This window comes from Castor canadensis, chromosome 17 (assembly GCF_047511655.1).
Source record: "Castor canadensis chromosome 17, mCasCan1.hap1v2, whole genome shotgun sequence".
Taxonomy (NCBI): Eukaryota; Metazoa; Chordata; class Mammalia; order Rodentia; family Castoridae; genus Castor; species Castor canadensis.
Window position 1 is genome coordinate 11,812,514 of NC_133402.1, and position 14,705 is coordinate 11,827,218.

Sequence of the window (14,705 nt, forward strand, 5' to 3'; positions counted from 1 at the left end):
GTTACATCACAGATGACTATTGCATTTTCTGTTACATTCATAGTTCAAGATACTTGTTGTAAGCTAATTGTACAAAGAGTTTAAAATTGGAGGTAGAGGGAGGCTGGAGGTGTGGCTCAAGCACTAGAGAGCCTACCTTGCAAGCATGAAGCCCTGAGTTCAAATCTCAGTTCTACTAATAAATAAATTAATTTAAAAAAATAAAATAGGGAAAAATAATGTACAAGAAAAAAAAACATAATTTATTGTTCTTTAAATTTTTTTGCATTTTCTTTTTGGCAAGAATAAATAGAATAACACACTAGCCAACTACCAAAGGTACCACGAATAGAAGCAAAATCATGAAACATTTTTGAATATTAGCAAGATGGATATATATCTTAAAGGAAGTGAACTTAAGTCACTTTTAATTGGTCAAAGGAGAGGAGTGGCACTTTTTGATGTTTTAAGATTTACTTAAAATATTATAAGGCAAATAAAAATCAGTGATTTAGACATGCTATATAATATGGCAGGAAGACCTGAATAAAAAGCAGATGCTGCCCTGGGTGCGGTGGCCCTCACTGTAATTCCCACTCTCAGAAAGGTAAGGTAGGAGGATCCTACGTTCCAGGCCAGTCTGGGCTCCATAGTGAGACAGTGCCTCAAAAAACAAACAAGAAAGAAAAGAAAAATAGGATTGTATGCACATATGAATAATAAAACAATTAAAAAAAAAAAGAAAAGAAAACTAGGGCTGGCAAAATGGCTCAAGTGGTAGAGAGCTTGCATAGCAAGCATGAGATCCTCAGTTCAAACCCCAGTACTGCAATAAATAAATAAACACAAACAAATGAATAAAAACTTTACAAAGCAGATGCTGTAAAAGTAACAATTAAAAAGCACACGTAATGGACCTCTACCTCAGATTATGGAGGAATAAGCTCCTAACAAGTCAATCTTCCCATAGGGCCGTGTAACATCAGCAAAACCAGGTAGAATTTTTTTGGGGGGATGGGGGGTGGCAGTCAAAAAAATTGGAGGAAGCAAACTGGCTGGAGTGAATGTCCTGACTCTGCCTGAAGGTAACTGAGGCTAGAGGGGTATAGGCCAGCTAAAGCTCTGATAGAAAGTCCTGACTTTCTGGTATGGAAATCAGAGAGCCATAGAGAGTGAGAAGGGAATTCTGGAAGAAAGGAAAGCAGAGCAGGAGAGCCCAGATTTGTTCTATAGATTCAACCAAGTCTCTGGCTAACCCTTCACTGTGCATGTGGCTGACTGAAAGCAGTCGGGGCTAAGCTCAGCTATCACCCACCATATGTGAGTCTTACTAAGTAAGTTCATTTTGTGCTAAAACTAAAACAAAAATATCAATACTCTTTTAAGGAATACAACCAAATCCAGAGTCTCCCCAAAACATTATTCACAATGTCCTGGGAGCAATCCCAAATTACCAAACATATGAAGACCAGAAAGCATGTTCTATTCTCAGGGAAAAGGCTATCAACAGGTACCAACACCCAGATGAGGGAGATGTTGGAATTATCAAACAAGGACTTTAAACAACCCGTTATAATCACGTTCAATGTGGTAAAGGAACATAAAGTACAAAATGAAACAAAAGATACGAAATCTAAACAAAGAAGCAGAAAAAAATAAATACAAATGGAATGGAAATACAGAATTGAAAATACAATATAAATAGCCCCCAAGTCATGATGGTTCAACTCATAAATTTTTGATTTTATGATGGTATGAGGCACATCCATACAAACATTTTGTTTTTTACTTTCAGTACAGTACTGGATGAGTTACATGAAATATTCAACACCTTATTATAAAATAGGCTTTGTGTGAGATGAGTTTGCCCAACTCAAGTTGTGCCCAAGTGATCTAAGCACATTTAAGGTAGACTAGGATGAGTGGTGATGTATTAAATGCCTTCTCAACTTAATGATACTTTCAGCTAACAATGGTTTATCAGGATATGACCCTACTTTAAGCCAATGAGCATCAGTATATAACATAAAAAATGGGCTTAACAGCAGAATAATGATGACAGAGGAAAAAAGACTCAGTGAGCTTGGAGAGGGAGGGAGAGGGGAAGAGAGAGGGAGAGAGAGAGAGAGACAGAGAGAGAGAGAGAGAGAAATGATCTAATCTGAAGGACAGAAAGAAGGTTAAAAAAAAATGAGCAGAGCATCAGACTACTAGAATCAAAACGTCTCCTGGGGTTACAGGAAGAGCGGCAATAAAATATGGAATAGGGAAAAAATAGTTGAATAATGTCTAAAATCACATAAATTTACAGACTGAAGGAGCTCTGCCAACTCCAATAGGATAATTACAGAGAAGCTGGGGGTCTAGCTCAGTGGTAGAGCACACGCTTAGCACACAAAAGGCCCTGGGTTCAATTCCCCCATGTGAGCATACAGATGCACACACACACAGCCATACCTAAGTACATTAATAATCAAACCAATGAAAATCAATAGTAAAGAGAAAATCTTGACAGTAGCCAGAAAAAAAAAAAAAAAAAGACATACTACAAACAGGGAAAAAATGACTCAAGTAATTATAAGTGAATTCTCAGATCTTGGAGGCCAGAAGATAGAATTACATCTTTAAAATGATGAAAAATATGTGAACTATAGGCCCAATACAAATACAAGCAATATCATATAAAAGATAAATATACAGAGGCATGAACCCAAAAGTGGGATTGGTAGAGGAGACTAAGGGAGGAGGAAAAGAAGGAAAGAAAGTAAACAATGATGAAACACATCATGTCTATGCAGGAACAAGACACAAGAACACAGTGAACACTGTTGAACAACACAGGATAGGAGGAAAAGGATGAGGAGTGAAGGGGGTTAGACTGATTTAAGCATAAATACGTTTACAGATAAAATAAAGTAAAAAAGATAAAATCAATGGCAAAAACTCCACTGATCAATGAACAGACATCTAAATAATGAGGGACAAGAATGTAAGACAGGTCACAATGGGGGGGGGGGCACTAACGGGAAGGAGAGATGAAGAGAAGAAGGTAAAGATGGCCAATGTACTCTGTATGAATATGGAACATTCAAACTTGCTGAAATCACCGTAAGAAGAGAAGACATAAGAAAGAAAAAAAAAGGAGGGAACAAACCAATGCAGTGTTATACATATATACATGGAAATGTCATAATGAAGCTCCCTGTATAACAAAATGTCTTTTAAAAAAAAAAAAAAAAAGAAGGACAAGAAGGTAAAACAAGTCCTGTTCAGGGATTGGTACCAATGTGGGGGAGGAGGCATATTTCAGGGTGAAGGGACAGGAATATGGTGGAAATACTATATATTCATGTATGAAAATAGAACAATGAGAAGGGGGGATAAAGGGAAAGAGGGAGGGATGAATCTAAGATATATTGTAAGCACTTTTGTAAGCATCACAATGTACCCCCAAGCACAACTATAAATATGATAATCAATAAAAGAAAAAAAACTAAAAATGATGAAAAATCCAGAATTCTATATTCAGAGACAATACCCTACATGAATGATAAAGAAAAGATTAGAGAATCAGTTGCCACCAAATTACCAATATAAGAAAATACCAAAGGCAGCTCTTCAAGTAGAAAGGAAAATATAGGTCAGTGACTCACACCTGTAATCCTAGCAACTCAGGAGACAGAGATCAGGAGGATCATGGTTCAAAGCCAGCCTGGGCAAACAGTTCTTGAGACCCTATCTCAAAAATACCCTTCACAAAAAGTGGTAGAGCACCTGTCTAGCAATCATGAGACCCTGAGTTCAAGGCCTAGTATCACCAAAAAGATAAAGAAAAATACAATCAAAAAGAAACTTGTTACAGTCTTCAGAAATGAAGAACATTGAAAATGATAGATATCTAGATTAATTTTAAAATCTTCCTCTCATTTCTTAAAATATATATGACTATTTAAAGTAAAATTATAATACTACTTTATGGGATTTTATATTTATGCAGCTATAATACACATGCAAATGACAGCCTGAAAGGCCACACAGAGGGGAATAAATAGACCTATGTGGTTGTCAGAGCTCTATATTCTCTGTGAAGTACTAGGATATGGACTCTTAGTGGACCGTGAAAAGCTATGGATAGATATTGAAATTTTTAAAGCAACCACTACCTTGAGAAACTGGGAAAAGAGCAAAGTAAGCCCAAAGCAAGTAAAAAGCAGAAACCAACAATATGGACCACAACAAACACTGCAGTGAAATGAAGTAAGCCAATGTCTAGGTTTCTGAAAAGACACACAAAATTGGTCCCTACCTAGAATAATCAAGGAAAAATGAGGACACAAATTACCAGTATCTCAAATGAAAAGCAGTTGTCACTGCAGGTTCTGCAAACATTGAAAGGATGACAAGATTTAAAGTTATAAGCAGGCTTTTAGAAAAATCAGTGCTACATAATCAACTAGGAAGAGCTGTAGCCACAATTCTAGTTCTTATGTGTTCGGCACAATCACAAGCTGTGCCTTTAAAAATATAATTTGATATAAGCACACTCGTATTTCAGACTTATCAGAAGCCAAGGATCTTCCCATTCCAATAAATCACCCTGAGCAAGCTCCCAAGGCAGCATATCCTGAATTTATACAACCATCTGAACTTGGGCTGGTATTACAAAATAACTAGATTTCTTCTACTTCTGAAGAGCCTTTATCAATTTCTGCTTTTTCTCTTTTCTTTTTTGGAGACAGGGTCTCCCTGTGCAGCCCAGGCCAGCCTTGAACTCCTGACCCTCCTGCTCAGCCTTCTGAGTGCTGGGATTTCAGGCACACACCAACTCACCCAGTTTAAAATTTTCTTGTAAGTCAGGTGCCGGTGGCTTGTGCTTATGAGCCTAGATACTTGCGAGGCTAAGATCAGGAAGACCACAGTTGGAGATAGCCAGGGCAAATACTTCATGAGACCCCATCTCCAAAACATCCAGAGCCACTTGGAGGCATGGCTCAAGTGGTAGAGAGCCTGCTTTGCACGTTCAAAGTCCTGATGTCAAACTCCAATACTACCAAAAGCAAGGTCTTTTTCTTACAGTATTTCCAGTGTACACCAATGTCTCATCTTAAAAATGAACAAAAGCTACTTTTCTGAAGCTACTTCTATAAAAAATTATAGGCAGAAAGATACTATCCTGTAATGTACTTAAGAATACTCAAGATAATGTCCAAATACTAAGTGTGACCAGAAAGTTCTACTAAGTTTAATATATGAAATATTGTTGAGCTCTTGCCCCATTTAACAAAACTATATTAGCGATATAAAAATCCTAACCAGGAATGAGCTCTGAGTCCTGATTGACAGAGAAAGGTGACTTCTTACTTGACTACACTGAGAAAAATTCTCAAGCAGCTAGGATAGGTGGGCATCTCTCCAGAAGCTCAAGTCCCATGCTGGGCATGTACGGCCCCAGCTGAAGCCAGAGGGGGAGAATGTGAAATGCATGTCTTGTGTGGATTACCACTTATCTGAGCATCCCAAAGCCACCAGGTACCCTCATCTTCAAGGAGCAGCAGGCACAGATGGGGGCACAGCTCAAGTGCTAGAATGCTTGCCTAGCAAGCACGAGGCCCTAGGTTCAATGCCAAGTATCACCAAGAAAGGGGTGGGGGGAGTAAAAATGTTGATTAGAATTAGTAACATCAAAAGAAAAAGACAGATGTCAATTAAAAAGGAACTCCTTGAATATAAAACAGTTTGTCTCAGAGCCAAAAAAGCCATTAAAGTTACTATATAAATAGGCATTTAATGATTTCTGCAGTGTTGCATTATTGATCTAACAGGCCCTCTGTTTCCACTGAAATGACTAGGTAATCTGTCTGTGATAACATTAATAGGATTTGCAGCACACTACGTACCCTGGTCTCTCTCATCATTAAAATCACCACTTTAAAAAATGAATCTCATTTTGTCTTTCAATGAAACATCTGCAAAATTTTAGAAATCAGAGGAAAAAAAGTCCAGAGACATCAGACTAATCCATCCAGGGCAGAAAGGCACTTCTATCACAACACCACGATGTCATTTATTCAGGTCAGTAATTCTGAGCACTTACTTAGTGATGTCAGACACTGACCCTCGAAGCACAGTACACACAACGATGAACAAGTGATCTGGTACCCCTTCCCAAAAAGTGTGCACACTCCCCATGAAAACATCGAGACAAGGTGTAAGGGATGCTATGTAAACAGAGGGAACTGGGTCTCATTCCCTGCAAGGCAGCCATAAAAAACACCTGGAAAAAGTGACATTTAGGGCTGGGATGTAACTCAATAGGAAAGCATTTGCCTAGCATGTGTGAAGCCCTGGGCTCCATTCCCAGCACCATACACACAAAAATTTACAAAGAGATGAGGCAAGAAGTAGGGTGTGGCCCAGTTCTGCAGGGAGGGAATGGGTGACGGAAAGATGTCCTGGTCAAAGAAATTATGAATCCCCAGCACCACAAAAACAGAAAAAAAAGAAAGGGAAGGGGAGGGGAGGGGAGGAAAGGAGAGGGGAGGGGAGGAAAAAGAAGGTTGGGACGGAAAGAAAGGGGAGGAAAGAGAGAAGGGAAGGAAAGGCAAGAAGGAAGGGAAGGGGAGGGATAAGAGAAAACACAGGAAATAAAACTATGGTTAGAGGTACAGCATGTTCAAGTTGCCAGGTACTTTATGAAGAGTTGGCTCATGCAAGAAAAAAAGACTACAGTGGGAAATCAAGCTTTAATAGCAAGGCTGCAAATTATCAAAAGTAACAGCTGCTTGGTGTGGTAGTACACAACTATAATCTCAGCTACTTGGGCAGCTGAAGCAGAAAGATCAAGAGGTCAAGACAAACCTGGGCAACTTGGCAAAATCTTGTGTCAGAATAAAATTTTAAAAAGGGTTGGGGGTGAGGCTCAGTAACAGTGCTTGCTTGCCTGGCATGTGTGAGAGAGACCCTGGATTCAATCCCCAGGACATCCAAAAAACAAAGTCAACGTTCATCTACTTCTTCATCTGGGAGGGAAAAAGTAGGTTATCATTTCATCTTCACCTATTTCCCATATTAGTCATTCAAACACACACTTATTTACTCAAGCCTCAGGGTTTCCTAGGCACAGAGCATTCAATACTAAATAAGATAAACCCAATACTTCCCTCCCAGAGGCAATACAACCAAGCAATCAAATACAATATGACATGTAGCTCTCTGATATCAGGTAGCACTGAATAAAATACTCATCTTAGAAGTTACTGCTTAGCTGGGTAATCCCAGCTACTCAAGAGGTAGAGATTGGGAGCACTGAGGTTTGAGGCCAGCCAGGGTAAAAAGTGACACTCCCCATCTCATCCAATAAGCTGAGCATGGTAGTACATGCCTGACATCTCAGTGTTCCAGAGGCATAAACAGGAGGATCATGGTCCAGGGCCAGCCCAGGCAAAAAAAAATGTGAGACCCTTCAAAAAATAATTAAAATAAAAAGGGCTGAGAATGTGGCTCAAGTGACAGAGCACCCATCTAGCAGGTAGGCTTGAGGCACTGAGGTTCAAACCACAGCACCACCAAAAAAATATTACTATTTGAAGAAGCTTCCAATTGTAAGGGAGCCAATCATTATTTTACATCAAATATGGTACAAAGAGAACATGAAAAGGAACTATGACATCCCATACACATAAATAAGGAATGATACTTGTCTTCTCAAAAAACATTATATTGATAGATTTCAAAGCGCTTTTAACATAGCCTCATGTTTACACTTCACAGAAGGAGGCCAAGCATCTATTTTCACCAGTGCCTACCATACATCAGGCACTGATGGTGAGTGCCAGGCTCTCTGCTGGGAACTGAATCTCAAGATTTCATTTTATCCTCACACCATCCTGCAAAGTAACTACAATCCCTTCCCTCTCACAGATGTGTACCTGCGTCTAGCATGGGCTCAAGAAGGCATGGCCAGCAAGGAGAGAAGTCAGACCCATGTTGGTCTGACTTCAAAGCCTGTGCATCTCCTTCCTTCCCACTACATGGCCGGGATGTGACCAACAAGGCAGGTAGACTGTGGACCCTGAGCCCAGGAGGCAGACTGCAGAGCTGTTCTAATTCAGGCTTCTTTCAGCCTCACCGAAGCCTCACTACAAGTTTGCCTCCAAGTCCCTGCCCCCCACTTGAAGTTACCTTTAGCTCTCTAACAAACTGAGTCCTTTGGATTCTCTCTAAAGTCATCTGTCTAGAGGGTGTGGGGGAATGGATCACAGAAATGTATCTAAGCAAAACCTTAAAATATTCAACAAGTAACATCATTATAACCTGCATCCAATACCATCTGTTGATGTCAGGTACCCCGAAATACATTTATGTTCAAGTCTGCTATTAAATAACCATAATGAAAGCTCGAAGCTATGCCAAACTTAGACACACAATTTCAATGTAAAGCTCACACAACCCTAACACATCCATACTTTTATCCTCACTATACAGAGATAAGCAGCTTATCAAGGCTGAATGACACCTACAGGTGACAAGACAGCATGATTCCAGAGCCTAAGATTTTACTTCTAAAACAGCCTGTATTCCTGAGATGACCAAATAATTAAAGTTAAACACCAAAATATTCTGATCTGATTTTGTATGTTTGTAGAAGTCTTCATATATACTTACTCAGCAATTACAGCAGAAAACAGACACATCACTTAAAATTTCATACCTTTAAAATTTTTAAGCACCAGTCATCTGGTACTTGGAATCTATTTAAATATGTGGCTTAACAATACATATTTTTCAATAACTTTTCATCTTAAGAAAACAGAATGTTTACTGATGTGTAATGTCAAAATTATTTAGGGTACAAGGAATGCAGTGTTTCATTTGTTTAGAATGTTATTTTAACAGTTAATAAGTATCACTCAGTTTGCTTGTAAAACAAGTACCTGATACAAGTTTAAAGGAGTGAATAAATCACAAATATTTAAGAATGAATGGCAAAAGTAAAGAGATAAGCAGGCTGACGTAGGCATCACTATTTGGTGTCCCACCCAGTTCCCTCGATTTATTATCTAATTCTCAAATAAATTTTCAATTTGTATCACAGTGGGGACTGAGGGTGTGGGTCCAGTGGGAGCGTGTCTGCCTTGCAAGTTCAAAGCCCTGACTTCAAACCCCAGTACTGCCAAAAAAAAAAAAAAAAAAAACAAGCATAATGGGAAAGGAATGAAGTGGAATCCAAAAGTGTACCTCATTTTCTCATCTATACATGATACCTACTAATTATTTCCTTTATTTTACAGACAAGATCAAAAAACAACCAGGTAGTAATGCCAATCAGCTAACTGAAACCAGAGCTTTTAAGGTGAGGGTGAGCTCCCACTTTATTTAACACAAAATGGATGTCCAAGACACTTACCAATTTGTACGAGTTGAGGCTGGCTAAGAGAGACAAAGGCCGATGTGTCATCAATCCAGGATATCTGAATGTTACCTGTCAGTTGGAATCGAAAGTGAACATTGGCCATTAGAAAGATTTGCTTTGTCAAGCTGACCTATTTCAGTATAGACCCCAGTCTGAGGAGAAGTGAGGTGCTGGATTAAAGCCTGATCAAATCTCAGCATGACAGTTAACCTGCAAAAAACTTAAAGCTACCACAGCAGTTATTTCTGTCACATTTGAAGAGAAAAAACAAATCAGGGAAAGTAAGAAGCTACTAGAAATTAAAATAAATAAATAAAAGAAAAATCTTTCCAGATTAAACCCTAGGCCATATAATTATTCAGTATAATCTTACACTAGGGTTGGAGGCTTTCTACCTGTTAAGAACACTAATGAAACTCAGAAACCACATATGTTCAAAAATACAACTATTTCTTTTCAGAGACTGCTGTGGTTTGAACACAGTTTGTTGGGAATCCCACAACTCATACTGAAATTTAATCTCTATTATGAGGTATTAAGAAGCTGGAGATATAATTGGACAGTGGTGTTGAGAGGTGGGGCCTATAGGAAGTGATCAGAATAAGATAAAGCCATTAGAATGGAGCCCCCATGATGGCATCCTGATGGCACTATAAGAAAAGTGAGAGAGACCAGAAGACACATGTGTACTCCCTGTCTCCAGCCTGTGATCCCCTGTGCTGCCTTGAGACTCTGCCAGCAAGAAGGCTCTCACCAGACACAGGCTCCTGACCTTGCACCTCCAGAACCAGGAGACAAAATACTCCTTTTGTATTTTGGCTCACCCAGTCTACATATTGTGTTATTAGCCAGAGAAAATGGACTCACACACAGACACAACTTGAAAATTAAGAATACAGAATACGGAAATGAGTCAGAAACATCACAAGTTGTAAGAAAAATTCAATATTGAAATCCAGACCAGGTAAAGAAAATACACTGCAAAATGAATGACAAGGAAAATAAAGAGGCTGAGAGAAAAAACCAAAACAGACTGATGGAGGGGAAGACAGACAGGAGCAAAAGGCTCTACAGTCAAACAAATACTCCCAACAGGCTGAGTGTGCACAGCATGGAATGGAGGACCTTACAGAGGTGAAGAGAGAACAAGAACAGGGTAAGAAGTTGGAGACAATGGAAAGGAAAAGTAGAGACCTCATGACTCTGTGACCACTCTCAAAAAAACACAGGACTGGGCTTTTCAAAATGGGTAAATATTACTGGAATTTAGTGACAAAAAAAGGTTTTCACTTTCACTAAAATTTCCAAAGGCCAGGAATTTTTAAGCACTGCTTTGTTTTACCATAAAGGAAAAACAAAATACTCTCACTTCCAGTTCATAGTAAGGCAATATATTGACTCTCTCAATCTTGAATGTCACTTACTACGATGTGGTTACCTTTCCACCCATTGCATGTCAGCTGCCATAGAGATAAACAATGATAGCTAACTTCTACTGAGTAGCATACTGTCTAAATTCTTTCTAAGGACTAATTCATCTGATCCTAGTGACACACCAAACAGGTATTATTATTATTATTATTATTATTATCTCCAATGAGGAAACATACAAAGAATCACACAGCTAATATATTTTTTAAATTAAAAAAAATTTTTTAATTTAATTTTAATTTTTTAAATTAAAAAAACTGAAAAAATTCTACTCAGAGCATTTTAATTAACTCAGCCAATTAAAATTTGACTAGATAGGAATAAGAATTTAAGAAGATGACAAACAACAAAAGCTTCCTGAAGAAATGAGCCTTTAGTCAGATGCCAGTGGCTCACATCTGTAACCCTAGCTACTCAGAGGCAGAGATAAGAAAGGTCGCAGTTTGAAGCCAGCCTGGGCAAGTAGTTGAGAGACCCTATCTTGAAAATACTCAACACAATAAAGACCTGGCAGAGTGGCTCAAGTGGTAGAGTACCTGCCCAGAAAGTGTGAGGCCCTAAGTTCAAGCCAAAATACTACCCTCCCACCAAAAAAAAAAAAAAAAAATGAGCCTTGAAATTCAACTGCAGTTGCATATCTATAGTTAAACGAAAAAGCAGAACTAGGGTTTTGGGGTTATCTAAACCATCTGCAAAGATCAGGATAACTTTCCAGAAATATACCTGTTTTTACATACATTTCTAAAAATAGAGTGTGTAAACTTTTTTTCTTTAACTAACAAAAGGTAATGCATGCTTATTTTAGAAAACACAGAAAAATACAGATGAAGAAAAAAGATCCTATCTAAAATACTCAGTGGTAACAAGTACTTTCTTCTTTTTGGTCTGATTTCTCTAAATTTTTTTTTAAGTGTTAGTTATACAAGAATCCTACTTTATGTCTACTTTTTTACTCCCATTAAAATATAAACACCTTACCATCTTTTAATACTCTTCAAATATTGAGTATTAATGGCTGCATATTAAGTTACTTGAGGAGATTCTTGAACATTTACTAAACAGTTTTATCTCTGGCCATTTTGCTACCTCTACTTTATCCAACAATTTCCAAAGAGAATAAACAGCTTAAATACTTCATTTGTTCAAATAAAGAGGTACTGGTCAGGCTTGCAATCAGAATGACCTTTACAAACCCTCCTCAGAAGCCTGCTCAAATTAACACAATCCTGTGACCTGATAAAATATGCTTCGTACATAGGTTTTTATCTTGGTCTGCTCAGACAGCAGTGTTTGTCGCTTTAATTATTTAATCTCAAGTACACAATGCTTGCCCTTATGAAACAAACATTCTGAGTTTAATCTTAAAATTACTTGCCCTTGGGCTGAAGGAGTGGCTCATGTGGTAGAGTGTCTGCCTAGCAAGCCTGAAGGCCCTGAGTTCAAACCCCAGTGCCATTAAAAAAAAAAAAAAATCAAGCAAATTCAAGAAAAAAAAAGAAAAGAAAAATTACTTGCCCTCAGCTTAGGCTGGTTTTCCTTGGTCAGCAGTAAAGGCAGTGATAGCAATGGTGTCTTACTTTCATGAACTCATAGAACTCTACTGGGGAGTGTTATTAAAAGCTCCTCAGAAGATACTAGTACAGAAAAAAATCCTGTAAGTGAGATTAAAGCTTGCATACTTGCATTCTTTTATGTCCAAGCTAAAACTGTCTATCTACATCTGACCGCCTAAACCAAAAGAACGCTCAAACCCTAAAACATCCATCTGCACTTGTGTTTTACTTACCGAAGGCACTGAAAAGCTGGTAAAGGTCACTGGTTTTCCATTCTTTAGGGAATGTCACATGGAGAACGTGATCACGTTTAGGTTGCACTACAAGACAAACATGAGATGGACTAAGCCCACTGTAGCTTGTGGAACTGTTATGAATGCCTCTTGATTATCTAACAACTCCTGGGAGTATTATTAGGATTAGGAGGACTCTACCATCACAACCAAGACTTCAGGCTGTGACATTTCACAGAGCCCTGAATGACTTGATCCCCAGCAATGCTACACAGAAACACAGCTTCTCATGAGGTTCCTGTGCAAACTACTTAAAGGAAAAACCCTGCTACTGTTTAAGAAGTTTCACTAAACATTTGGCCTTCTTTTAATCTACCTGCTTGCTTATTTAGTTTTTTAAATAATAGTGCACTGTACAAATTAAATGGACTAACTGTAAGAAGAGGCTTTCCTGAATCACAATCTTGTGTTCTAATCCAGGACCCACCACTTAACTGTGCAACAGTAAGCAAGAGACCTAACCATGGTGTCCATTCTTGGTGATGAATTGAGAATGGTGATATTTAGATTACAGAACAACAGGCTAAGAAGGAACACAAGACAACATTACAGGGTTGGTGGAGTGGCTCAAGTGGTAAACACCTGCCAGCAAGTGTGAGACCATGAGTTTAAACTCCAGAACCACCAAAAAACCCCAAAACTATCATGGCAATGATTATTATCACTGGTTTCTACAAGCTAATCACAAGCTGAAGACAAATAAAACAAGGCCAGAAAAAGGACAATGGAATAGAGCAGAGAGGCTGAAGAAAGAAGACGTAATCATGCCCCAAACACATTGATCTTTCAAGGGTTTGTGTATTTGTGCTCGGGATGGAGCCCAGGGCCTCATGCATGTTAACCATGAACTCTATCAGAGCTATACCCCGCCCTTTCAAGGTCTGTAATGAAAAAAACAAACACTCACAAAATTTGAATATATGCATACTCAAGTAATTGGAAAAGATAAATTTTAACAAGTTACTGCCACAGAGAGCATATGTTAAAGTCTGTTATAAATATTCATAGTAAACAGTGAAATTAGAAAATGAAATAATGAAGACACAGCTTTTCAAGGTTCAACCCATATATAAACTGGAAAGTGCAAGTAGAGAGATGACTGAGGAAAGCCCAGGGGTTCTATTAACTTAGGCATACTGTTCATATCAACCACAAAATCACTGCCCATTTTTAAGTGAAAAATCTCTATCTTTTATAGTGTTTCTTCCATTATCCCTTTCAGACCACACACTGAACTGTGCAGATGCAATGAGAAAATAAAAATTTACTTACAGTCTGGTCCTTCTAAGTTTAGATAGGGGATATCCATGACCCTCATAAGAAATAACCTACAAAAAGAAGAAAAAGAGGTATGGGGAGAGTTATTCGCTTTTTCTTTACAGTGTTCTTTCTAGAACTCCTCCTCTTGCAAGGCCACTCTTGGCCATGCCACCAGCTTTCTCAGAAACAGTCATACACAATCTGCTATCCTCCCAACTGTCTTTCCTTCTTTCTGGTGTCTGTGGAGTTGGATGAAAGCCCTAGACTCTTCTCTGTTATGGCCTCTGGAGCCATGGGCCTGAGACTCTGTAGCTCCTCACCCTCCAACTCTTTGTCACTGAAACCTTTTTAAAAAATGTGACTCCACAGGAGGGGAAATCACTGACTTTACTCTTGTGAAACTTGATGGTGCTGTAATGAGGTGCCTCCCCCCAACTTTAAGGTAGCTAAACCAATTTTTTAAACATTCAATGGCTTGTTCATCCTTCAGATTTACCTATTGACCATGCATTTTGCAACGAAGTGTCTGAAACTGTTGTGGCCTGATTTATAGGATTTCTTAATTAAAATGTCTGCTGAAAAGGAAGAAGAAGAAGAAGAAGAAGAAGAAAGAAGAAGGAGAAGGGGGAGAAGGAAGGAGGAAGAGAAGAAGAAAAAGGTAATGGACTAATTTCTTTTAAAACAAAATCAACAGAGAAAGAGACACAGTGGCACACACCTGTAATCTTAGCACTTAGGAGGCTATCACAGAAGAATCAAAGTTCAAGGCCAGCTGGG

The 14,705-nt window shown here is 38.6% G+C and overlaps 1 protein-coding gene across 3 annotated transcripts in view; it reads right to left on the reverse strand.

The window, feature by feature from the left end:
- Parn (poly(A)-specific ribonuclease) overlaps positions 1–14,705 on the reverse strand; it is a 149,715-nt gene that overhangs the window by 72,604 nt on the left and 62,406 nt on the right. For all 3 annotated transcript variants that reach the window (XM_074060055.1, XM_074060053.1, XM_074060054.1), the window contains 3 exons: positions 13,941–13,996; positions 12,609–12,695; positions 9,386–9,460 (listed from right to left, as the gene is read on the reverse strand). In XM_074060055.1, coding sequence (XP_073916156.1) covers positions 9,386–9,460; positions 12,609–12,695; positions 13,941–13,996 — 218 coding nt within the window. The remainder of the gene's footprint in view (positions 1–9,385; positions 9,461–12,608; positions 12,696–13,940; positions 13,997–14,705) is intronic.